General features: G+C 37.0%; 1 protein-coding gene across 2 annotated transcripts in view; it reads left to right on the forward strand.

The window, feature by feature from the left end:
* The window catches only part of LOC131070898 (uncharacterized), a 90,801-nt gene that overhangs the window by 21,947 nt on the left and 42,501 nt on the right, over nucleotides 1-26,353 (forward strand). The window contains exons 3-6 of one of the 2 annotated variants that reach the window (XM_058006566.2): nucleotides 11,867-11,927; nucleotides 12,094-12,126; nucleotides 12,497-12,621; nucleotides 16,609-16,743. In XM_058006566.2, the coding sequence (XP_057862549.2) occupies nucleotides 11,867-11,927; nucleotides 12,094-12,126; nucleotides 12,497-12,621; nucleotides 16,609-16,743 (354 nt within the window). Of the gene's footprint in view, nucleotides 1-11,856; nucleotides 11,928-12,093; nucleotides 12,127-12,496; nucleotides 12,622-16,608; nucleotides 16,744-26,353 lie in introns of both variants that reach the window. The other variant, XM_058006567.2, reaches the window with a different exon arrangement.

A 26,353-nucleotide genomic window follows, 5' to 3' on the forward strand; every position in this document is an offset into this window, starting at 1 on the left:
AGATTGACAATGTGGCTTTTAAGTTGGAACTTCCATCCTCTTCCAAAATTAATCCTATATGTCATGTCTCCTACTTGAATAAAGTAATAGGTAATAGGTTTCCAATTTAGTTAGAATTGCTTGAGTTAGATGAAGGGAAGTTTATTTTGGAACCTAATGTAGTTATAGAAAAGTGAAGTAGCTGGAAAATTGAACAAATTCAAATTCCTAATCAAGAGGAGGAATATGCTAGATGAAGATGCAATATGGGAAGATGGGCAATTCGTACATAAGCATTTGGAGTTGCTAAGTGTCAAGGACAATGCTTTTTTCGAGGGGGATGGACATGTTTTGCCCCCTACTATGTGACTTCTTAAGTATAACAAGGTTAGGTACTTGTGGCATGCTTAGCCTTAATATTTTCATTTATTAGCTATAGTTAATGCCTTAGGCCAACCTAATTAGGATGAAAGTGTGTCCCTACCTAATTATGTCAATAAATGAGGGAAACAAAGGCTCTTCCAAACCACATCATAAGTTGTAAGATTGAATTCATATTCTCCTATCCTGATTTTTGGAGGTCAACCCCTTGAATTGGTCTAATATTTTATTGATTTTTGCCTTTATTTCCAAGAAATATCCTAAAATTGCAAGGAGAGTCTCCATGGACATCCAAAGTGGTATATCATTGATATGCATAAAATTCCCATGAGATTCCTTAATAGAAGGGCCACTAGAAGGAGAAAGATGAGAGATATGAGAAAGATTGATTGCAGTGTCACAAGTAAAGTAATCCAAAAAAGCACATGACAAAACATGGAATGATGTATAATGAACATGCCACGAAGCAAACCTTTGTTTTGCTCTATCAATCAATGTGCATTCATTGATGCACGATCATGATCATGTATATGTTCATAATATAAAGATAAAAATGATATAACATGTAACATGGCATCTTCATTCCCACTAAATGACTCTTATCAATGTTGCTCTAAAAGGATGTGCATCATAAATGAAATCTTCATGAAACAAGGAGTCATCAATTATATCATGAGAAGATAAAAAACTATCTCTAAGATGCTAATTAAATATATCATTAATAGACCATGGGCCAAGAGATATAGGACTGTCAGTAGCTACATGGGGGGTAACAACCTCATGTGAAGGTGAACATGAACAAGGTGCATTATGTAAAGACACATTAGTAGTGGTAGCGGTAGATTCATTATAAAGCTCATCACTAGGACAAGTGTTATAAATAGTTAATCCCAAATCAAGAAGCACATTACTAGGCATGGGAGAAAGATGTATCATCATCGCATGTAAGTGAAAATGAAATATGTGTATCTTTCAAGCACACAACACTAGGCTTCTCAAGGATGAATTGAGAAGGAACATAGAAGAGAGATATCATGAGATGGAGAAATAATATGCTTGTTAGGTGTAACATCACATGAATTGATATCCCTGGATGTATCAAATGAATTTAGTGTGATATCATAAAGCATGATGAGACAAGAGACACATGTGGTTAGAAAACATGCATAACATAGGATCTAACAATCAAAGGTACACAAGGATGGATCCAAATCCTAACCAATGTAAATCAGATCTAAGATGAAAGATTAAAACAATTAGAAATAGCAGATTTGAAATATTAACATGGAAGGATAAAACCTATGGGGTTTAAGATAAAACAGGTTCACCAATTTATGTAAGGAAATAAAGCAAGCTTATACAAATATCTATATTATATAAATGCAACAATAGTAAATAAATTAACCGATATATATATGGATTAGGTTAGACATGTATATTTGATTAGATTTGAAGCACAAATAAAATAAAAAAAGTAAATGTGTAACTTGAATTGGGAGAAGAGAATGAAAAGATTGTAATGATAATTGTTGTCGGATTTTTAAAAGTAGATCTAAGATGAATAGATTGAGGCAATCTTGCTTTATAAAATCTGAAATTGTGTGTGAACTTGGGTCAATCCTACAACTCCAAGCTAGACTTGAATGGTGTGGTACTAAACTTCTAGTGTGACCTTGATCTTGTGATCCTTTGAACTTTAGTGCTTGCAATAGACTCCCATGTACTTGCACTTTTAAGGGAAAACTTGGTGGTGTTGAAGAAACATCATGAGTATTTTCTATGCTAGGGATAAGAAATCGATTTGTTTTTGCTTTGTGCCCTAGTTGCCTTGTTGATTGATTCAATAATTTTGATATAATTGGAAGATAACAAGCAAATTCAATTGATGTAGTAGACTTGATAACTGATTGATACAATGGATGTGTTGACATGTTTTGTATGACAACGTCTAACATAGAATAAAGTTGCCCAATGGTTACTTTACTCTCTTGATCAAAATTCAATTGTATGCTAAGATTGCAATAAGTTCAAACAATTGACTCCAAGGTTCCGATTATGTAATGGACGTGACTTAGTTGGCTTGATGTGATATGCTGGTAATCCAAGGGGACTTATGTTTGGATCGTTCTTTCACTCCTTTGCTGTGGCTAGAATTTCATCAACGGATATGGCAATTCTATGATGCTTCTACTTCGGATGAACTAAACTGAAAATAAAGGGGAAAGGGTTAGAAGGATCTAAATCTACTCCTAAGGACAATGATATCAATAGATGATGCTTTAGTGGACAAATTCCAAATAAACCAAGCTTTGCTTCGCCAAGTTTAACTACAACGCAAGAACCGGTGCAATCTTTTGAGGACGTTGAAGGATTTTCACATTGAGAAAGTGCATTTAAATACCCAACACAATGCAATCCAAACGACTATTCACAATCTAACTTAGCATAGATTTGGGGGTTTAAGCTAACTTTACCCTGCAGCTTATAATTAACAAGATGCAAAAAGTATGAACCATGGAAATTCATTAAACACCATTACATTCTCCATTGAAATCAAAGCACTATACTACTACAAGTGAGGAAGGTGAAACCATGCAAGTTTTGAAAAATAACTTAAGTGGACACCATTAGAGAACAACGTTTCACTGTTATTATCTCAAAACTTATCACAACAATTTCATACAAATCTCCTTGCTTTACAAATGAGGGGGCTCACCCCTTTATATAGGCTTAATGCAAAGCCCTAATTAGGGTTTTCCCCTAAAAGATTCCCCACACATGATGCAACAAGGTGGGAATCTACAATAAATACCCATTATGCGCATATACAACTAATTTCATTCCATTACAATTTGAATCCTAAAATGCATTAAATGCGCCATCCTCTACTAACTTTTCCTAACATGCAAAGAATATTCCCTCATGCAAAATTGCCCATAATGCTTTAAATGCTGTACCATCTTCCCATGCGACGGCTACATGCAAAGGAATCTACCATAATGTCATAAATGTGGCGGCTACATGCAAAGAGGTGCTCCATCAATTCGGCATGCTTTGACCGGGCTACCACTTGGCGAGAAACCCTTGGAGAGAAAATTTCACCAGAGAAACTTTTGATTCATGAAGAATCTTCTTGAAATTTTGACTTTTCCTTGATCTAAGAAAAGCTTTTTCATCGTTTTTGCACTACTATTTTTTAAGGATTTTTCTAGATTAGGGTTCCAAGGTCCAGGAGAGAAAATTCTCTCACGAATCCAAATTTGAAGAAATTTCGTAATTCTGATGAATTTTGATGCCTGAAAGTGGATTTTTCAAAATTTTCCCTGAGCGGATTTTTTTGTTTTGGTTCATCCTTGACCTTGAATTCTCTTGCCTTGGAAATTTTTTCATCTTTTGACCTTGGGCGTGGAATCCTCATCATGGATGAAATTTCAACTTTTCATGTTTTATCCTTGGCAAACCCATTTTGGCGCCCATCTTTGTGCATGGGCACTAAATCACCCTTGTGAAGGAATTTTGCATTTGTGTGATTTTCCACGACTTCTCCATTTTGCTCCTACTAAAGAATTTCATCTTTTTTGACTTGTCCAAGGCCACTTAATTTTGGCGCCCTCCAATGCACCTAGGCGCTAATCATGCTAAATGAAGGAAATTTGGAGTTTTTTTTTTCATTTTCCATGGCCAACTGACTTTGGCGCTTTCAACCTTGCTTGGGCGCCAAAACATCTATGTCAAGGAATTTTTACTTTGCCAACCTTTTCCATGATAGCCCTCACTTGGTGCTTGACTCCTGACTTGGGTGCTGAATCACCAAGGTGGAGGAATTCTGGCTTGTGAACACTTTTCCACGCCCCCTCCTTATGGCGCCATAGCTTCCCCCTTGGGCGCTAAAATACAGTGATGAAGAAATTTGCCTTGTGGAGGAAAATTTCTCCACAAGGCCAATTTGGCACCCTGCACCCATGTTGGGCGCTATTTGCACTATGTCAAGGAAAATGGAATTTTGGATTTCTTCCATGCTTAACACATTTTGGAACCTTGACTTCTCCTTGGGTGCCATTGGGCACCATTTTGCCTAGGTGGAGGAATTTTGACATTTTTCTCTCCAGACTTAGCCAATTTCCAACTTTTCCACAATAAGATGCCATTTGGGGAGTTGAAGTGATTTTCTAGACTTAGAACATTTTTGCGCTTTCCACTTTTGGAATGGATGATTACACTTAGCCACTTTGATCAATTAGCGTGCCTTTTGACTTTTCTGGATTTAGGAATGTTCAGGAATACTTGGTCTTCAATGTCTGCTTGGGAAGGACCTGCCACAAATAGACTTTCCAAAAATAGAAAGTGTTTCAAAATGCCAGAGTTAGGGCAAAACTAGACGCAAAAGCACTCACTAAAAATAGTAAGTTTGATTTTTGGCAAAATTAGACCAATCCGGGAGGCAATGAAGTCGCTAAAAAATAGGAACTTTCTAAAAATAGAAAGTTGCTCGGAATTCGCTCAAATTTCACGTACAGGATCCTTAGAGGGTCCTAATTCCAACGCAACACTCAGTTTTTGCAAAACCTTGAAGGAAAGGCCTCAAATTCAAGTTTGAAGGTGAAAAACCTAAAACAGACAAAACATGCTCTAGACTTGGCCAAATTTGCTCAAACGAGCTGTAGACTTGATCAAACTGACCCCAAACACTTGCAAACTCAGAGGATTGACGAAACGGCTGCAAAAAGATCCAAAATCCAAAACCAAAAGACCGAGAGGGCCTAAAAAGTAGGGGGGTCCCCATTTGGAATGGGGTGATGTGTGAAAACATCACAACAGGATGTTGGAGTGACCGAGTGCAAGAGTTAGGGTTTCACTATTTGTTGATACAAGGGATGATGAAGTTTATTTGGTTGAGTTGTTACTATTAAGTGATCCTTGTGATAGTGGGTATGGTGGAGTTATTGGATCCAAGGACAAATGAAACTTGGGGGCAACATCCTTTTATGTTTGTCATAGGCAAACATTTTGGAAGTTTTGGTGTAGGAGTTGGTGAGTAACATCTCTAATTTGAGGTTAAGTTGGATTGTGCCCATGATAAAATTTGATTTTGGACAAAGTAGGTCAAATCCCATGTGTGGTCTTGACCACACCTACTCTTCTGAACTTGGGAGAGGAAGTTGTAATCTGAGAGTTAGAAATGCTTTGAGTAGAGATAAGATGTTTTTGAGCGTCACTCCGAGTCTTGGTCAATGGGATTACCAAATCAGTCGAATCATATGCTAGAACAATGCATTTAGGACATGCATGCAAAGTGGTGTAAAACAAAGTGTAAAAGTGTAAGGTATGCACTGCTATTCCTTAACAATAATACTTTTATTATTTTTTATGATAAATTTAATAATAAATTTATAATTTTCTATGATAAATTTTAGTGTATTTGAAATTTTGCATATTTAAATTTGTTACATTTGTATTCTTTTAGTTTTTCAACTTTATATTATTCAAACTTAATCACAAATATTTCCCAAATTTATCAGTTGGAGAACTCATTCCAAAATTTTCCTGCCTTACACGAACTCAAATAAGAACAGGGAGACAAACATGAATCTTTTTACTTAGGTACTAAGTAGAAAAGTTTTTTATCTGTTTGTAAAAATCTTGAGGATCAGATGTGGAAAATTACCATTCTGCCTATATAAGACAACATATACAAGGAAGCTATTTGGACAACATATGGAGGGAATAAAGAGACAATCATGTCTCTATGAGAGATTATTTATTACATGTCAGTAAGCCAAACAAACATTTGCATTTGATCGTATACTGTCTAAACTCAACATTATTCCATGCTTTGTCAATGCAAATTTGGAGTCATGAAAGACCTCTTAATGCACATCTTTGGGCTGTTGTGGGACTAGAGGGTATATGAATCTATTCGTCAATTGACCTAGAAGGAAAAGGATGGTGATAACACATTTGGTTATATTTTATCTGTATTGCAATAATCTTATGTGTTGATTTTATGGTAGTGCTCGTTAACGACAGGCAAACATCAGATCTTTTGCCTTCCCAACCATAGACGATAAGCTCTTATCGTCACCCCTGAGCACACTACATGTCCTTCATGTTATTTTAATTCATGTCATTGATGCAATCATGACCTTGCATATATATGAATCAATACTTCCTAATAGACCTCAATTCGGCCATATACTTTTGGCGCCAAGGATAGGGTCAGATCTATATATTACAAGTTACATATGAGTCTCCCTTAGTTGCAAGTTACATTTAACTTAATCACAAGTTACCCATAATTGGTTTGCCCAAATAGGGCTTGCCCCAAATTAGACTCATACAACTGAGATATCCAAATGCCAAGGCCGATAGGCCACTTGGCATTTTGTGCACTAGGTCGGTCCTAGAAGGGATCCGACCTAGCTACACAACAACACTCCCTCTTAGCTAGGGAGGATTCCTTCTGAATAACCAAGTCACATAGTGACTACCACCATGGCTACTCCTATGAATAATACATTCACCATAGCTACTCCTAGAGGGTGAACAAGCACATCATGGAATTTCTTCCATGATACTCACCATACCTACTCGTAGAGGGTGGGCTCACCATGCCTACTCGCAGAGGGTCGAAGAGGGCTTTCACCTCAACTTTCTCCCAGAGAAGAGTGGATTACCACCATGCCTACTAGCAGAGGGTGATCCGACCTAGCTACACAACAACACTCCCTCTTAGCTAGGGAGGATTCCTTCTGAATAACCAAGTCACATAGTGACTACCACCATGGCTACTCCTATGAATAATACATTCACCATAGCTACTCCTAGAGGGTGAACAAGCACATCATGGAATTTCTTCCATGATACTCACCATACCTACTCGTAGAGGGTGGGCTCACCATGCCTACTCGCAGAGGGTCGAAGAGGGCTTTCACCTCAACTTTCTCCCAGAGAAGAGTGGATTACCACCATGCCTACTAGCAGAGGGTGGCTCCACCATGCCTACTCACAGAGGGTGGAACGAGGGCTCTAACCTTAAACTTCTCCCAGAGAAGAATGCATCTCCACCATGCCTACTCGCAGAGGTGGAAAGAGGGCTTTCACCTCAAACTTCTCCCAGAGAAGAATGCATTAACAAGGGATTGCACCTCGAACTTCTCCCTCACAGAGAAGAAATCATTAACAAGGGATTGCACCTCGAACTTCCCCCTCATAGAGAAGAACTCATTAACAAGGGATTGCACCTCAAACTTCTCCCTCACAGAGAAGGACTCATTAACAAGGGATTGCACCTCGAACTTCCCCTCACAGAGAAGAAATCATTAACAAGGGATTGCACCTCGAACTTCTCCCTCACAAAGAAGAAATCATTAACAAGGGACTGCACCTCGAACTTCCCCCTCACAGAGAAGAACTTATTAATAAGGGATTGCACCTCAAACTTCTCACTCACAGAGGACTCATTAACAAGGGATTGCACCTTGAACTTCTCCCTCACAGAGAAGAACTCATTAACAAGGGATTTCACCTCAAATCATAGAGAAAAAATGCATTAACCAAATCTTCATGATACCGTGGCTCCTTTTGAAGCTAGAAAGTCAGGCTCCCTTTGAAGCTGAAATGTCAAGCTCCCTTTGAAGCTGAAAAGTCAGGCTCCCTCTGAAGCTGAAATGTCAAGCTTCCTCTGAAGCTGAAAATGTCAGGCTCCCTTTGAAGTAGATATCAACCTTTTGATCTCTTCGTCCAAGGTTATTTCTAACAATAAGTCAGATTCCCTCTGAATGCTGATTCTTCCTCTGCGAAGAAATGCAAGTAATCTTCCTTCCTTGAATGCAATCTCTGATTAGACCTCCGTCTCAATGGTAGGCATATCGATGCTGTAATTATGGCCTCTTTCAAAGAGATTGTAATGATTATGGTTTTGTAATATTATTACAGGAACAAGTATCCGTGTGGCCAAATCAACAGTCTCAAACCGGACATCTAGAGCTATAACATGCTCGATAGTTATAGATATAAGAGCTGAGAGTTGTCCAGTAACTAGTTCATGCGTGGAACTTGCATTAATAGGATCTTGACCTCTTGAAAAAGTATATTTAACAACCTTGGAACTGTTCTGTAACTTACACTACTTTCCTCTGTTTCTATCTTTCCATATGTGCATGGACCTGCAGAAAGGTCTATGACAACATATCTGCCTGAGCTCAACCACATTTGTGATGCTCCTCCATTATAATGATACCGATAAATATAATTCCCCTCTTCCAGAATCATTTGCTCAGTGGTAAGTCCTTCAATTTTGTCGAAATTTAGAATGAAGTTTGCATTTGGCACTGGCCCATTGATCTCTGCAGCAGAAGAATCTTCTTCAACACCAAACAAGTAGGTGTAAAGTCTTTGAAAAATTGGCTCAATGGTTTTTGCTTCAATTTCTAGTAGTGGTACTTCTTTTCCATACACATTCTGCCTTGCTGAACCTGCAGGTACCATTGCACTCCTCACCGCTTGCTCCAAAGCTATCAGCTCTGGTTGCCCAACAAGAATAACATTATAATGAAAATCATGCTCAATGTCCAATGGTAAAGCAGTCTCCAAACATGCAGGATGGTGTGATGGAAAGCTCCGTTTCATAAACTACTCCAGCTTGCGAGCATCCAAAGAGTACCTATAGCCACCTTCACCATTGAATCCAACCAGCACAATATTTATTTCAAGTGGAACTCGAAAAGGAACCTCAGCCATAGAAGAATGAAGCATTTTGTGCACTTCGGACCTCAGGTCGGAGGTATCTTGGAAGGCACTGTGGTGACACTGCGGGTGCCCTGGATCGCGTCTGAATGCCTCCTTCACCACGCATTCAACTACTACTATTCCTGATAATAATTCTAAAACTGCTAAAACTACCAAGGCCTTCCATGAATCCAAATATTTCCTTCTCCTTCCCGAATGAAGAATTCGAATATAGAATGTTGGATCGTGTACTTGCACTCGCCCAGAGTGTTCCACAACTTGATTGTGCGGTCACGCGAGGCAGACACAATCTGACGATTGTCAATGGAGAAGGTCACACTGAGGACATCCTTGGAGTGCCCCATGAAGCGCCGGATGGTGAGGCCAGTGTTGAGATCCCATAGCCCCAACTCATCGTCCCACAACTCCAACAGAGCGAACTGCCCATCTGATGAGATCACCATGTCCTGTATGAAGTGAGAGTGGCCCATGAGGCGATGCTTTGGCACGTCATAGGTCGTGTCTTTGGTCAGCTGCCATAGTAGGATGGATTTGCTGTTCGCTGCCCTTCAAGTGATTAATGCTGATCTTCCAATGATGATCGCTGCCTCTTGAAACCAGTTCACAGTCCTTCAAATGATGTTCGCTGACTTCAAGAAGAATTCGCTGACCTCTTAGAAGGATTCGCTGGATATTTAGATGAATTTGCTGATTAGAGAAGTAATTCGCTTGAGTGTATTGAACTCCCTCAAAAACACAGGATCTACCTTCAAGCGATTAGGCTCTATAGAAGGAACCCGCTCTGATACCATGTTGATTTTATGGTAGTGCCCGTTAACCACAGGCAAACATCAGATCTTTTGCCTTCCCAACCATAGACGATAAGCTCTTATCGTCACCCCCGAGCACACTACATGTCCTTCATGTTATTTTAATTCATGTCATTGATGCAATCATGACCTTGCATATATATGAATGAATCAATACTTCCTAATAGACCTCAAGTCGGCCATATACTTTTGGCACCAAGGATGGGGTCAGATATATATATATATATATATATTACAAGTTACATACGAGTCTCCCTTAGTTGCAAGTTACATTTAACTTAATCACAAGTTACCCATAATTGGTTCGCTCAAATAGGGCCTGCCCCAAATTAGACTCATACAACTGAGATATCCAAATGCCAAGGCCGACAGGCCACTTTTGCATTTTGTGCACTAGGTCGGCCCTAGAAGGGATCCGACCTAGCTACACAACAACATTATGGAGACCTTTTATTTGAATCTGCAGGTTAAGTTCTTAATTTCATTGTGGTCTAGTTCATGTTTGCTCTTAATTTGATGTTTTTCTGTTGATCATATTAACTTTGGCAATGCACTTTATTCTGCTTAGACAAAGTGAAGACTTTTGTGGTCATATACTTGATTTGCCCAAATCTTTTTTATCACTTTTTGAAGCCAATATTGTAGTGCTTCCCGTTATAGACAGTAGACACAATTGGATATGTTTGAGTCTTTGAGAACGTATTGCTAGAGAGCTTCAAAGAACTGAAATTAGATAAGAGATCAATGATTAGATGAATGTAAAGTTAGTTTCATCTTCTAGTTAAGAATCTACACCCACTTGTAAAATAATTGAGTTCTATTCTCATCAGTTTTCAACTCCATAACTATTAGTTGGAGGGAGAGAAAGAAGAAAGAAAGAAATAATATTAAAGTCCTTGAATGACCAAAATAGGTCAAAGCAATTGAAATGTACAATAGGTACAATAGCAAAGGATTAGGTCAAAAGGGGCTCTAGAGACAAAGTAAAACAAAAAAGTGAGAAAGCTAGGAAATACACACACATGGGTATTGATCTAAACAGAGTACCCACCAAAATAGTAAATTATAAATAGATGATAGGAGGAAGACCCCACAAAGTAGTAGAAACAAATGAAGGTCATCCATGAGGGAAAAAAATAATTCTTAAGTGTTAGTGTTTAGGGACACATTGGAGGAGCCTACAGTGTTATCATTGATCATTGTAGGAATACCAAAGTAGAATCAAAGAACGTTCGTAGGGGAAAGTCTAGGGCAAAAAGGCTAGAGAATCCTAGTCATTCGATTATTACCAATTTCTTTTTCCCTAATATTCAAAGCTCAAGAACTACATGCAGGAGGAAAAACATTGGTAATTTGAGCATGCCCTTGAGTTTATGCCATCAACTAGTGGTGTGAGAGGGTTCTTGATATTGAAAAGAGAAAAGACCTTGACCACTAGAATGAGAATCAGGGTGTTGAGGAGCCTTAACTGTAATAGTTCACAAGGATGATCAATGCCTCACAGATCTGTTTGCATTCATAAACGGATCAATGGATCCAAAGGCACAAACGCCTCTCAACATCTATGCTATGTTAAAAGGAGGTAATTAATTTGGCAGATTTGAGACCATCAGAAAGAAATTTATGCTTGAATGTGGTGGACATTATGAAAAAAAAGGGCCAAGCACCTTTCATCAAGGTAACTAATATAGGTGGATAGGAAACTACTAGAATCTCTATAATATTATGTAGAGTTATTTACAGACAATGCAAGCTGCATCTGTTTGACTTGTATTTTAAAATTCAATGAAATTGCTGCTATTTTATTGTACTGTCAAGCATTATTTATTAATTTGTTTATGCAGTTGTAATATGAAAAATGTTTTTTTCCTCTTCAATTTGATTGTTCATTTAAATTAAAGAAGGCATGGATCTTCAACTTCAAGCATGTTGTCATTAGCTTTGTGCAGGTTCTATGTATCATGCATCGCCTTTACTGCTTCAGATTCTTGGGCCATTAACAGTCAGCATGTGAGTATAATTTTTGTGATATGTTTTCATAGTGATTGAATCTATCTATTATTTTTAGCTGATTATCCTATAAATAACTACTACTACATTTATTTTTACGTGATTGGTCTGATGTGCAAGGTTATTGGATGAACTTTAATGTGCATTAACATTTTGGTGGATACAGAACAGGAGGACAAACAAAGGAGCTTCTTTGCAGGCACTTACTCTTTCACTTTTCTTCGTCATACAGATCCTTAGCTATAATTATATAAAGTATAAACATTCTATCATCCCAAATAACATAAAGTAATTAAATCAGATCATAAACATTCTACAATCCCAAATAACATATAATAATTTAGTTACATCATACTTGGTAAATATCTCCACTTCCTTGTATCAATAGAAGGAATTTTAGAAAAGGGATAGACCAATGAACTTTTAAGTGAATTATATTTATTATGAGTTTGAAAACTTGATTGAATTTTACTGTATATTTTTTTAAGCCATATGACGTCTGGGGTTTCCTTTTGTCATTGTTAATATTTCAATCACAACATCAGTGGTATTAACTGTGCAGGATGCAGTCTTATTTTTGTTTTTGCAGATCTTTTGGGTGCTCTGCTATTGCGTCACATTGGATATATTCTTCAGTTAACACATATGAGAAGCTTAACATCATTGGATTTGTCAAAATCTGTTCAAATGCAAGGCAAGTTGCTCCGAAAATTGAAAATTGAGTTCATTTGCATATCATAGGTGTCATCAAATTAGTACTGTAGTTTGTTATCCTGATAAGCAGATGCTATCAATAATGAATCAGATCTTTCAGGTATGCAAATATTGATAGTGTTACAATTTTTATGGGTTGAAAAAAAAGATAATCAGCTGCACCCACCTGACTCCACTCAAGTTTATGCTTCTTACAACTGCAAACTAGCTCAATTTCCTTCATCCCAGCAAGATCTCTCCATCATTGGCTAGCCCAAAAACAGCCCATATAAGGAGGCCACAGCCTCCTTCCAACCCTCCACTGGCATAGTTACCAGGTTCAAAAATTTGGAAACCTGGAAAAAAAAATCTGATGAAATTTCCTTACAAATTGGGAAGACTGGACTAAATCAGACAAATATGCTTTGATGGGCTTACTGCAGCCCAAATAACTTCTCACTCAGCACTGGTGGCATCTCATTTTATCAAAATCCAGGCAACATGATTGGGAGGCAGAAATTTATTAAGGCCTTACAAGAAATATATCATTATTGCATGGGGTTCCTTAGAGTACAGCATCAAATTTCTAAGGCAGGTGCAAGATTGCCAGTAATGAAATATTCAAAACAAATAGTCCAAAGTTTTTAAATTAAACACCAGATGCAGTTCAAGAGGGTCTGTGAGAACTAGTTAATGAATCTGGAGATGTCGATATGAGTGATAGAGATTCTAGCCCATAAAGCCTCTCACAGAGTTTCAAGGGCTTAAACACAACATTCTTTGTGGAATGTAATGCCCCCTTCCAAATTTGCCCTAGAATCACAATTAAAGTTAGGGCAACATCTTTACCAAGTAAAATATCTCCTTAAACAATGTGATCCTGGACTTCAAACCTACAATTATACTCACACACACACACACATATATATATATATATATATATGAGTATAGGAAGAAACATGATAGGTCTGTCCAAAGCAAATTCCACACTAAGCCCAAGAGCGGATGGTTACCAGAGCCCTCTTGGCCTCGGTGGACAGTCAACATGGACATCCACCGGGGTGGCCTACTTAGTGGGGTGCTTGTACCTGCTTTCCCTATCTATGCCTCATCCCCTAAAGACAAGAGCCATTATTGTAGAGTCGGAGAGGAGATTGTAGAGGGGGTTTCTTGATTGTTGTATCTAAGTTTAAGAGCAGATTAATATCATAAAGCCCTCTTGGCCCCAGGGGCAGGCAACATGGACATCCCTAGGGTAGCCTACTTAGATAATCATCTTATAACTCCCTCTTACACCACCGTTCCTTCATACAAGTTGGATTTCAAGCAGTTTCATTATCAGTTATATGCACTTTATATTTCATTATATGAATGCACATACATAAGAGATAATTATTGTCAAAAATGCATAAGCTCAATATATACCACAAAACAGTTGTAAGATTATAGAGTGCCGAGGAGAACCGATCTGAAAAGAGTATTAGACTGCTGCTTTCAAGTCTGATCTGAATATTAATCATTGCGGGTAATACTAGATGTATTTGCTGATAGATGTATAGAGGTTCGGTCTTAAGTTCCTTTGCTTCCTTTATTGGAATGCTTCTTGTCCGATGCTGCTGATCCGGCCTTGCCTCCCACAGCCCTCCTTATGTATCTCTCCACTCCTTGAAGTGGTGCGTCCCTTTAGGATGGTTGTCCTTGTGAAGGGATGTGACTATTTGTTATTTTCTTAGTTAATTGCCAACTTGCTTTGATCACACCCCTTTGATTATTTCCTTGGTTTATGTTATGTTATTATTATTGTAATTTCCTCTTATTAAAATTGTTGTTCCTTAATGAATAAGGATTGCTAGAAAATAATCGCTGCTGGGTAATGATTGCTGTCCTTTAATGCTTCAATGCTGATCACTAATGGTTTTGTTAATATACTTTATTTGCTTAAAGATCTTCGATCATTTTGCTTGCTGGGTTAACATGAGTGCTGATTAATGCGGTTAATGATATATTACTGTTCTTTTACCCCAATCGCTGCCTTCTGGGAATTAGAAAATTGTGATGTCTTATGAATTAGAAAATTTTCTGTCAGTCGATGCAAGGTAAAGACTACCGTTTAGGCAGGGACATGACATGGATTCCACCTACTGTCATCTTCATTGCAGACAGTAACTGCACATGTTGCAGTGGGTAGCTATGAACGCCATTATATTCTGTACATAGAGTCTACAAGACTTTAACTCCTTGCTGCAGCTTCAAATGAATCCATATATGCACAATGTTCTGCATACGGCGTTAAGGCCTAGTCTGTCCAATGTCTAGTGTGATTAAGAATAGTTTAGAATTGAATCATCTTCTTTTACTAATCAAAATGTATGCTGAAATACAGGCTTTTGATTTTTATTTGCAGCCTTCGGTTTCCAGCTTGTTAACAAATTTGCTTACTAATGCAAGCTTTGAATTTTCTGTAAAACTGTGAATCGACAGTGAATCTTGACAATATCATAGATAGTCACTATTACTAACAGCCTTATGTAAATCCAGACTTTTCTGCTCACCACATTTAGCTTTTTAATGGTTGCCCTAAACAAACACTAAATTAAAATTCTATCATTATCAAATTCTATAGGTGCAGTGATTCATAGGGTCTGTTTTTTACTTGTTGAAGGTTTTTTTACTAGTCCAGAAATAGATATTTCTTCATTTTATGATGTCTATGGAGGTTGTAAATGTTGGCAGCTGCTGCATCAATTTTTTAGTTATGGTCCTATGGTTATGGTGGTCTTATGCTAAGTCACAGGATATGGCGATTTTCATGGATGAGGTTCGAATTTAATCGAATTTCAAACTTCTATAAAAAAAATCGAACTTAATTGAATTTCCTCTATAAAGCAATGCTATCCACCTCTAAACACAACTCAGCAGGTCGTGGGTATTCTTTGTATATGCTTTGTATCTATTGGGTCATGGGTGTCTGCAACTGCTGGGTCGCCCTCAGATTTTCTCCAACAAGGGTCGCTATTCTGATAATTTATTAGAAGTATACATGTATTTAAAAATAAACAAAATTATAGAAGGCGAATTTTATCCGAATTTTTTTTCGAATTTTTCCCTTGTCGAATTTCATCCGAATTTCATGGCTGTCGAATTCGAATTCGAATTTGAACCTTGTGACTTAGGTCTTATGTTAACTTCTGAGACATTCCAGTAGTATCAGAACTTCTGGGGTCTGATCTTTTTATATCAATAGAACTTCTGTTTTTCATCCTGAAGCTATATGCCAGTATCATCTATGAAAATATTTGTAGAGCTATGCCTGCCCTAAAACTAATTTTAATTGACTTTTTATCTTTTTTGGCATTGTCTTTGGGTGATGTGTAATGGTACAAAGACATGCCCATAATCACAAAGACATGCTCAATGATTACACTCTGGGATATACCCTTGTAAATTGTCAAATTTGTGATTAAATTCATGGATCTGCCCAACTTTACAAGCTCTGAAATAATTGATATGATGCTAGTTATTGAGACATTTCTATTTGGCCACTTCAATGTTTGTTCATTTCTGTTGTTGCAATATTTGTTTGCTTTAATGTTTTCAATATCTTTTTTGTAGGTTCTGTGTAAAGATATATTTGTTTTTGCCTATAAATTATATCTTTGTACAAACATAATCATGTTGTGTTCTAACTTAGGTCCTCTGGAAAACAGTTGTATCTAGATTCTAAATCCATGTCTGTATACTGGTAACTTATGCTTTTGCATATTCACTGATAGATATAAAGTATCTCTTTCCTCGGAAATCATGATGTGAATGCTTTGGCACAATTCCTTTTTTGAAGATTCAGTGCAATTGTTTGTTGACATTGACATCTGTTGTTAGGGACAATGTAGCATTACCCTATTTAGTGTTTTCCCAACATATTACATAAGTGCTATGTTCATACTTCTGAAGCCCTGGAATAATTGAATAGATATATTTTAAATAACAGGAAATTTAGTAGCTGGAGATGTTGCAGCTCTTGTATATCTGTGGAATCCTTTGGCCATTGCCAGCTGTGCTGGTGCATCAGTGTCGTCCATTGAAAATTTAATGATTCTTATGGCTCTTTATGGAGCATCTACAAGTAAGACATTTCTTTTTGGCTCTGTGTTTCTCATTTCTTTCTTTCTAGATCTTCACTTCTTTTTAGAAAGGATGCCCAAGAGCACCCAAAAAAAGCACTCAGTGCTTTAAATGAAGTTAGTTTTTATTTACATCTGCATTAGTAACATTTTTTTAGCATTTTGTAATTTCATGCACATTGCATTTTCAAATGCGTGAAACTATATTGAGAAGAATTTTGTGAAGTAATCATAGAATGATGAGAACATCATGAAATGTAATTAGAGTATTATTCAATAATTCATACATGCATCTATCTATATTTTTAATGCATATAAAAAGTTCTACCCCTTAGAATGCTTTGCCATGTGTAAAAAGCTCAAAGAAACTCTTTTCTTAATAGTCAGAGTACATACATTACACTTGTTAATTTTATTTTGTTTTATTGCAAGTTTTTTATTTGTTTCATTCAAAATACTGCCACAGAGACTCAATTTATTTATATAGATTGGTGATTTTGACATTATCCGACGTATTTAGATTAATATATACATTATGATTTGACTGTTTTCACTGTTTAAACCGTACAATTTAAAAAAGCATACATTTTATGCATTTGGCAATGCATTTTTCTTCTTTGAATTAAATATGTTGACGGCTCTTTAACATTATTTGAGTATTTTTTATATATTTTCACTTGCATAGTTTTCTTCAATGGTGGAATATTGCAAATTGAATCTATATGCAGTTTATCCTAAAGACAATTCTCATCTATATATATTTTAAAGAATTTAGCTCATTGCCACACTGTAGGAAGTCGGAAAATATTTTGAAAAGCTACTTTGGGCCAGTACCACAATGGCATGAATTTTGAAAACTAAATATGGAAATTTGATGGTATGCTAATGACTTAAGTTTTTAAAAGTTGATATTAGAGTATATGAACATAGAAATTTTTATGAAAATACCACACATCTGGTTTTCGTTTAATAGAAAACACCAATAAAAGTTAAAATCTGATTTAAATTTTAAACATATATCATGTTAAATCACTCTACCTTCACTTATGACACAAAAAAGAAGAAAACATAACTATAATAGATCTTTCTGCAGAAGTTTATGAACATATATGACACATTCAGACATAGCAGTTTTTTGGAATAATAGGAACCCTGACTTCAAAGACCATTTTTCCGTTGCTAGCTTTGTACTTTTAGGGGTGATTGTTGCACCCCTGGGTTCACACTTGCTTTACTTATGGCAATCCCCAATAAGTATTCTGAATTACGAATGGACCCCTCGTTAGAGGGATGCCTAATCATCAGGTGTAAAATCTTTTCATGACCATCATAAGGAGTAATTTGATCATCATTGGATCACTAAGAATTTTCTCTGAGTGTGCATTTTCCTTATCGTTGAATATTGATTGGAATGAATTTGTATCTCTACTAACTAAAATTCCTTTCAAGATCTTGTTCATCCATTTAAGCTTGCATTCAGTCTTGGTATATTGTGGTGATTTTTGATTCTATTTCCAATGGATAAGGCACCAGTCACAAAGGAACCTGATCAAAGCGAAACTTCTTGAAATATTTTCAACCTTTAGGGTAATTTGTGGTCTTAGGCTAACCGGTTCGGGTTCGAGAACCTGGTATGTGAGAAGCACACAGCAACTACTGAGAGGAGGGGCGGGTAGGGGGGGGGTGAATCAGTATTTGAAACTTTTCAATACCTTTGAAAATTTATGCAACCACTTAAAACAGAGATATACCAATGGAAGCAAATTATAGAAACAAGAACACAAAATTTTCTCGTGGAAAACCCTAACGGGTAAAAAACCACAGCATAAAAGTCTCTTACTAATCTTCAACCAAATGGGCACCAACCCAAAGATACAGAAGTGAGCTTCAACTCACAAAGGGCACCAACCCTTTCAAAATACCAACTTCTCAAATCTGAAGCACGAACTTCAACCTTACAAAATCTGAAGCACGAACTTCAACCTTTCAAAATACTTATTGATTCTAGTTGATTGAAACTGCTCAAAAGTACATGATTGAACACTCTTCTACAACCTGAAACAAAAATTCTTCGATGACTGATTTGAAACTGCACAGAAATATATCAGTCTTGTCCGTTATTTCTCAGAAAACTAATCAGAAAGAACACCCCATGCACTATATTGTAAACCTGCACAAATTCTTTAAGCACTCCATAAAAGATATTCAAAATCTCACAACCGTTCTAACCTTCATTTAGCCTTTTCGAACAATCTCACCACGCCGAAGCGAAATGAAAGCGTTCAAACTCCAAAGGTATAAGACTGTGTCGACCACTTTTCTTGACCACATCTAATCATAAAAAATCAGCAGTCACCTGTTCACAGCTCTATTAAAAATGTAACTTCCAGCTGCCACAGTATCTCCTCAGAAAATAAAAATCTGATGCAAGTAGAAGGAGAATATTTTCAAAAACATCTATTCAGCCTTTGGCCCCACATCCCCCCCCAAAAAAATCTGAGTTCATATGACTATACTACATCATCCAAAAGAGTCGTATCTTATTCCTTTCTCAAAAAAAAAAACAAAAAAGAAAAACACTCCAGCCATTTTTTTTTACCATATGCATCTCCAAATAAAACATGTGTCCACAATAAACAATAAACGTTGAAGACCACCAGTCATAAATCCTTTTTTAAAAAACGATTCTGTAGCTTTCCGAAAACATTTACGGCAGCATACCAAAATAATGAAAACGTATCACTTGCCTACGTTCACAACACCTGTGCTAAATAATAATGCTCCCATACAACTTTTTGACTATTTCCAAACATGCCGACAAAACTCCAGAAAAAAATAAAGTTTGAGTTTTCTGAAAATATACTGCTTGATGTACACCAAAAACCATTATTCAAAACATCTCCAAATTTTCAAAATCAGCACCCAAAAAAAAACAAACATTGGAGGCAAATTGAATCATTTTCATTTATTAGGACCATTGCATGGATACACAACTCAAAATCGTGGCCCATGTCTCCTGTTGCCTTCATTTTAGATGTAATAAAAAAATGCAGCCCTTACACTTTTTAACGGTGACAAAGAATCAATGATAAATAGTCTTAAGTTACCTAAATTTTGCTGCAATTCAATTAAAGACCCCTGCGATCTGACATATACTCTGCCCCCCACGATCATATGGTATGCACCATGCAAAATAACGGATGTGTAAAAATAGTCACAACTATGTGTAACGAAGACCACATCATGAACTGTCAATACATATCTGAAACGGTGAAAAGATTATCGCAGCCTTATCTTGCTGACTTGTTCAAGAATAAGACAAAAATTATGTCTCTTCAGCCATCACAACCTTTTTCAATAGTCAAATATGGCATGACAAATAAACTGACAGGCAAGTTGCTGTGTCAGACAAGCAGCCAGCTCAAACAGACAGCCAGGTAGCTTAAGCAAACAGGCAAGCAGCTGAAGCAAGTCAAGCAGCTCAAACAATTTGTCACATACTTCAAGTGATTCTCTGATATTTATACGACCTTGATCTTTGACAACATACTCGACGGTATGCCGGTACGGCAAAATTTTGAAAAGGGGTTTGGGTTCGTTTTGGGTTCAAGACCAATATATATATATATATGCAGCCTAGAAGCATGAATTGAGATTAGAATATCACATAGCATCATATAAACAACAAAACCAACATAAACTTGTAATCATAGCATTATAGCATCATATACATTAAGTTCAATATCAAAATGACAAAATTATTATATTGAGTTCAAGTATCATTGTTTCAACAATTGGAACTATAGTTTTAATTTTTAAAGTTTAATCATCAAATGGATTCTCTAAATCATCTTCCTCATCCTCCTCATCATTGACATTGACATTAGATGAACCAATGCCAATGCCACTTGTGTTGCAAATTTTGTCATTGATGTCAAGGATGATTGTCATTGTCTATTAAATGAGTTTTTGGAATGAAAAATGTATTGAGCTGCTTGAGCTCTTTGTCTTCTTGGTTGAGCTACCTACTTGTCTGCTTGAGCTCCTTGGTAGTCTACTTGAGCTACTTGGTTGGTTGCTTGAGCTACTTGCCTACTTGATTGCCTAGTTGAGCTACTTGGGTGTCTGGTTGAGCTACTTGGCTGTCTACTTGAGCTGGTTGGGTGTCTGCCTAAGCTGCTTGCTTGTCCCCCTAACCTGCTTCATCGGCATATCTGCCACGTCATCCTTTGACTCTTTCAAATATGTCGTTTAATAAGAAAGGCATGACTGTTTTTTATGGGTTGTGTTTCTTTTGCATATGACGGCAGACAATACTTTTTCAGCGATGTTTGAATGTGGGGCTTTGTAATGCCTATTCTACTTTATGAACAAATCATGCTATTTGCTGATTAGTGGGATACGTGGAAGAAGATTCTTTCTTTTTACCGTTTTTAGATGAGGTGCTTTGACTATCGTATTTTGGAAGAAGAATCTTTTTATTGTTGTTTTTAGTCGAGTTGGATTTAATGAGAGATGGTGGACTTTCGTTTTTTTCTTGATATTATTTGAGATCTTTGGCTGCTTTAAAAAGTTGAGTGGTGATACTTTTCGGGCAGTGTTTTTTTTTTCAAAGTCTTTGGGTGCTTCTTTATGTTGGAGTTACGTTTTTAGAAACAGGGTAAATAATATTTAAAATGGCTGATTTAATATTTTAGTGTGTTGAAAAAACAAGCAAATGTTCTACAGTTTGATGAGGTGTGTTTTCCTAAGAGGGAGAAGATTGAAGTTGAATGACAAGCCGTTTCATGTTGAAAGCTTCTTCAATCTGGTGCAGATATGTGCGCTCTATGAAGGACATCAGAATTTGTGCAAAGGTGAAAATAAGGAGGGTATATTGCTGAGAAGAGGTTTGCTACAAAAATAGACAAATTGGTCTTCAGTTTACAGAAATTCTGAAAAAGACAGCATCACAAATTTGAAGAAGATAAACTTTTAAAAATCAGATTTATGGGTTGGTGCTTCATTTTTGGTGGGTTTACATACCCGCCTTACACTTTGATCCTTCCACTTAGGTGTAGATCAGACCTGTAGGTTCGACTTACACTTGGTTTTGATATGCACTCAATTAGGTTCAGTTCGGACCTATAGGTCCGATTTACACCAATCACACGTTTCTCCCCAAGGTGCAGTTGGGGTCCATAGGTCCTAAGTACACCTAGTCTTTATTCCAAGTGTAGTTCGGGTCTACGAACCCGAACTGCACCTTTGAGCCACACTTTGCCTTAAGTGTAATTCAGGCTTACGAACCTGAATTACACCAATTGCACACATGTAAATCGGGGTCGTAGGCCCGATTTACACTTATACAATGGGGATTTTGGAAACCCCAATGGCACAAACCCTAATGGCACTAAATTCAGTGCATACATGATCCTACTTAGCAAATGGTCAAGATGGTCAGTGATTGTTCTTCACAAATGTGGATGATTTCCCTATGCTAAAGTGTCGTCCTTGTACAAATGTCAGAGTCGTCTCCAAGGAAAAGACAATGAAGTTCAAGAAGCAAGACTCCTATCCGCTCTTCTTCTCATCCTTAGTGGCGTCAAACATTGCAAACACCAGATGATTCTGAAATACAGGCTACATGGCAACAATACAAAGATTTTCTGAAGAAGGATGATCACAATAAAGATGTGTCTCTGGACACTTAGTCATTTTTATGCTTCTCTAGCGCGGTGGCATTTTGTAATTTCAATCGACACTTCAAGTGTCATTTTGTAATAAGCTTTCGATACCTCAGGTGCCATTTTATGTATGCACTAGTACACATGTAGGACTGCATGTGTCCTAAGTCAAATAGAACTCTACCTTTGACTTGGTCACAAATTAGTTGTAACTTTCCTAGTTTCATGCTACACTTCTCCTCTATATATATGAGGGATCTCATTGTAATAGGGGTCTTTTTTCATCTTTTGGGCAATGTAACAGAACTCTGTCGATTTGGGAAGCACTCTAAAACTTTGTTTTTAGATGTAAATCAAATTGCAATCAATAAAAGAGACCCGTTGCTTTCAATCTTTGTGTTGGAACAAGTTGTAATGTGACGGCATTATTCGGAGTTGAATGTGAGTGTTGTGGTGGTATTTGAAAGAGATTTAAACCCAATCTTGTAGTCTTTTAGCTGCTTATTGTGTTTATAATTAATGATATATTGTCAAACTTGATCTTGTAGTCTTTGAGCTACTTATCACGTTTGAAGCTAATGTTTCATGCTCAAGCAAAGAGATAACTTGCAGTCTTTGTGCTGATTTTACCTTGTATGCTGTGCATTTAAGGTGAAGTGTATGTTGAAGTCTTTGAGCTACACATATTTCATCTTTGTTCTTGAAGCTTTATAGGATGTCATAGAAAGTCTTTGAGCTTTCATGAGCTTCTTGGTTGTATTTGAAAGTTTATTGTAAGAAAGAGTCATCTATTTGTAAAGGTTGATAGGATAGTGATAAAAAAAAAGACTTTGATTTTTATTATTACTTTCCCATCCCAAAGTTATTTTCAGAAAAAGTGAGCAACGGGAGGCTTTGTACTCTTATGGACACTTTGCTTCTAAAGTTAGTATAGATTTTATATCAGTGCAAATAAGAAGTGTTTTCAGCTTTAGGAAAGAAAATCCATTCTAAATAGAGAATTGGGTTAATACTTACTGTTACCAGATTTTTACCTACGGGCTCAATCAGGTAGAGCCATTAAGTTTCAAAGCAAATGGTACTTTTTACTTAACCTTCTATGTTACATTCAGTCATACAAATGAAATAACGTTACAAGATTACATGGATATAAAATCATTGCATTCATACATGTGAATGAAACATAAAAGATTTCCCAATCTTTTGGAAAAAATGTAATTCTTATTGAATGTAATAAATATATGAGTCTCACACAACAAGCCGTGAGACTGACTTTGCTCAGTTTATACAAATAAGAATGACATATACATGCATGAGCAAATGTGTGAAAAGGAAAAGTAAACATGTAAAGAAGGTAACCGGTCATTGCCTGAATCATAGTTGGACTACTTGTGACTCGGCTCAACTCGCCAAGCCCCTGAGGAAAAAACTCGGCAAAAACTCGGCGAAAAACTCGGCAACGTAAAAACACGCTTAATTTTAATAAAAAATGCAGTTTTTTTGCAAAATTTAATGAGAAGATGCATCCAATGAGTCAATAAATGATAACACAAAAGAAACAAGCTGATTCTAGATATATTTAAATGCAAAGTGTCTACAAAATCGCATCCTCATGAGGAATGCTGATGGCTGGAAGCAAAATAGTAAATAGTTTTTGTAAAACCAAAAGTAAATACATCATTACAAACTACAATTACAACTTCCTCTTCCCAGCTCTAGCTAAAACTATTTACTATTCCTCTTCCTCTTCCTAGTGGAGATCTTCCTAGGTCTGAGGGTGAGAAAAAGAGGGGTAGAGAGATAGGTCTAGATCTTGGTGGAGATCTACAAACGCACAATATTTGAAATTTCATCATTCATACTGATAGTTTTAAACTTTCAACTCTAAAATGTATAATACCAAGATTTCTTCAATGCTAATTATGTTGTTATATGGAGCCTAATCAGACTCGGAGGTTAAATTTTCCCTACTTCCATCAGTGCAGTTTCCCCCTATATTTTTCGACAAGGGTTTGGGGGCAGTGCCCCCAAGTTGGGGTCAAGGGGCATCGCCCCTTGCGGGGTCAAGGGGCATCGCCCCTTGCGGGGTCAAGGGGCAGCCAAAAATACTTTTATTATTTTATAAAGGCGTCGGGTGTTATAAAGTATAAGAAAGGAAAAAGACATATTGAAATGCCACTTATACTTAAATGTTATATTTCATGTGTATATTTTGATGAAGAGAATGAAACTGACCTGAAAAAACAAAAAATGATAACTTTTTGACATGTTTGGGCCTCTTTTTTTTAGTCTAGCCGAGTTTTTTAAAGAAATGCAAAAACTCGGCGATTACTCGGCGAGTTTTTGCTGCGAGTTAAAGTCATAAAAACTCGACGAGTTTTTGAAACTCGCCGAGTACTCTGCTAGTGTGCCATCTATGGCCTGAATGATTGGTACTGTCGGTTTGATCTGCTCTTGATTGTCTTGCCTCGCTTTGCTAGCTCCTTAGTCTTTAGATGTCTTGTTTCCTGCATTGAGTGAAAACAATAGGTTAGAACAGAAGTTCTAAGCAATGAAAGGCTGCATTCTGTACATGCACATTTACCCATGCATACATATGTTAATCCCCATGTATATCAGATGTAGTGCCTGTTTTAAGTATCCAAAATCAAACAAAGAATCATCATACATACCTCAGATAGGCATATATTTTTCTAACATGTTTGTGTCATGTGCAGGTACAGGTATAATCATGTTCATTTTTAGCATGTGGGGTAAAATGTGGCTCCCACAAGGGTTGAGCCCAGCATGCCGGCAGAAGAAATGTCAAACAGTGCAATGGCAGAGCATCAAGGAGACATGGAGATAGCAAATCACTGTCACTAACAATGTCAGCCATAGCATGAATTAAAGTCTCAATGAGTATCTATCAAAGCATTCATGAAGAAAAGAGAGAGATCCTGTTATATGAAGGGTCCATCACCAGGTTGCTATAGTGCAATGGAAGTCCTCTTTTCAAGTAGGACAGTTCTAGCAATGACAAAGATTCAAATCATTAAGCCTCATCAAAGACAGTATGTTACGAGTTCACAGTCAAGTCAGTGGTGGCAAGAGGCAACAAAGAGTAGCCAAAAGGGTAGTATCATCACAAGCACAGAGCAGCCCTGTTGAAGTTATAGAGCAGCTTCTAGAATGCTTTCTTCACAAATATGACAAGGTTATTTGGTGACCAGGTCATCATTGTAAGAGCCGTAGTAAAGTGATTGTAGTCACAGCTAAATATCAGCTAAAACAGAGAAAGCACTTTCAGTCACAAAGCACAGTATGGTGCTAAAGTCTAAGAACAGTGATCAGAGTAGTGAACATACATGCCATGGGGAAAAGACAGGAATTCAGTCTATGCAAGCTAAGAAAGAGCAACATCATTCACAGTCTATACTTCATAGCAACCAAAGGGGTAGCATTGTATCATAACAGTCACAGTAAAAGTCATAAGTCACAATGAAGACTATGACAATGTAATGAGGTGGTCAACAACACATTAATGAATGTGGATCTATGTAGAAGCCTTCAAGCAGCCATAGAAGATAAGGCAGGAGTAAACCATGGGGTCCATCTATTGCATAGTACAGTAGAGTTGTGAAGAGTTGAAAGACTGTGTTTTGAGAGATCACTAAGGCAATATAGTCAACAAAGGAAAAGTCCCATTGTCTTTCTAATCACAGAAATAACAGTGAAGTGATAGCAGATTAGAGGCTTAATGCAGATCACAGAACATTATTACAGTCATGGAAAAACCCAATAAGCCAACAATACAGTATTCTCAGAGTGAGGAATTCAGTAAAATGCTGAGATAGAATGCATTCATAGTCATGGTATCAATAGTAATACAATGCATAAATGCTGCAAGTTATAGCTTCCCATACACGATTCAAAGATGATAAAAGAACATAGCTATCGAAGAGAG

The sequence above is a fragment of the Cryptomeria japonica genome, chromosome 1 (genome assembly GCF_030272615.1).
Source record: "Cryptomeria japonica chromosome 1, Sugi_1.0, whole genome shotgun sequence".
NCBI classification, from domain to species: Eukaryota; Viridiplantae; Streptophyta; class Pinopsida; order Cupressales; family Cupressaceae; genus Cryptomeria; species Cryptomeria japonica.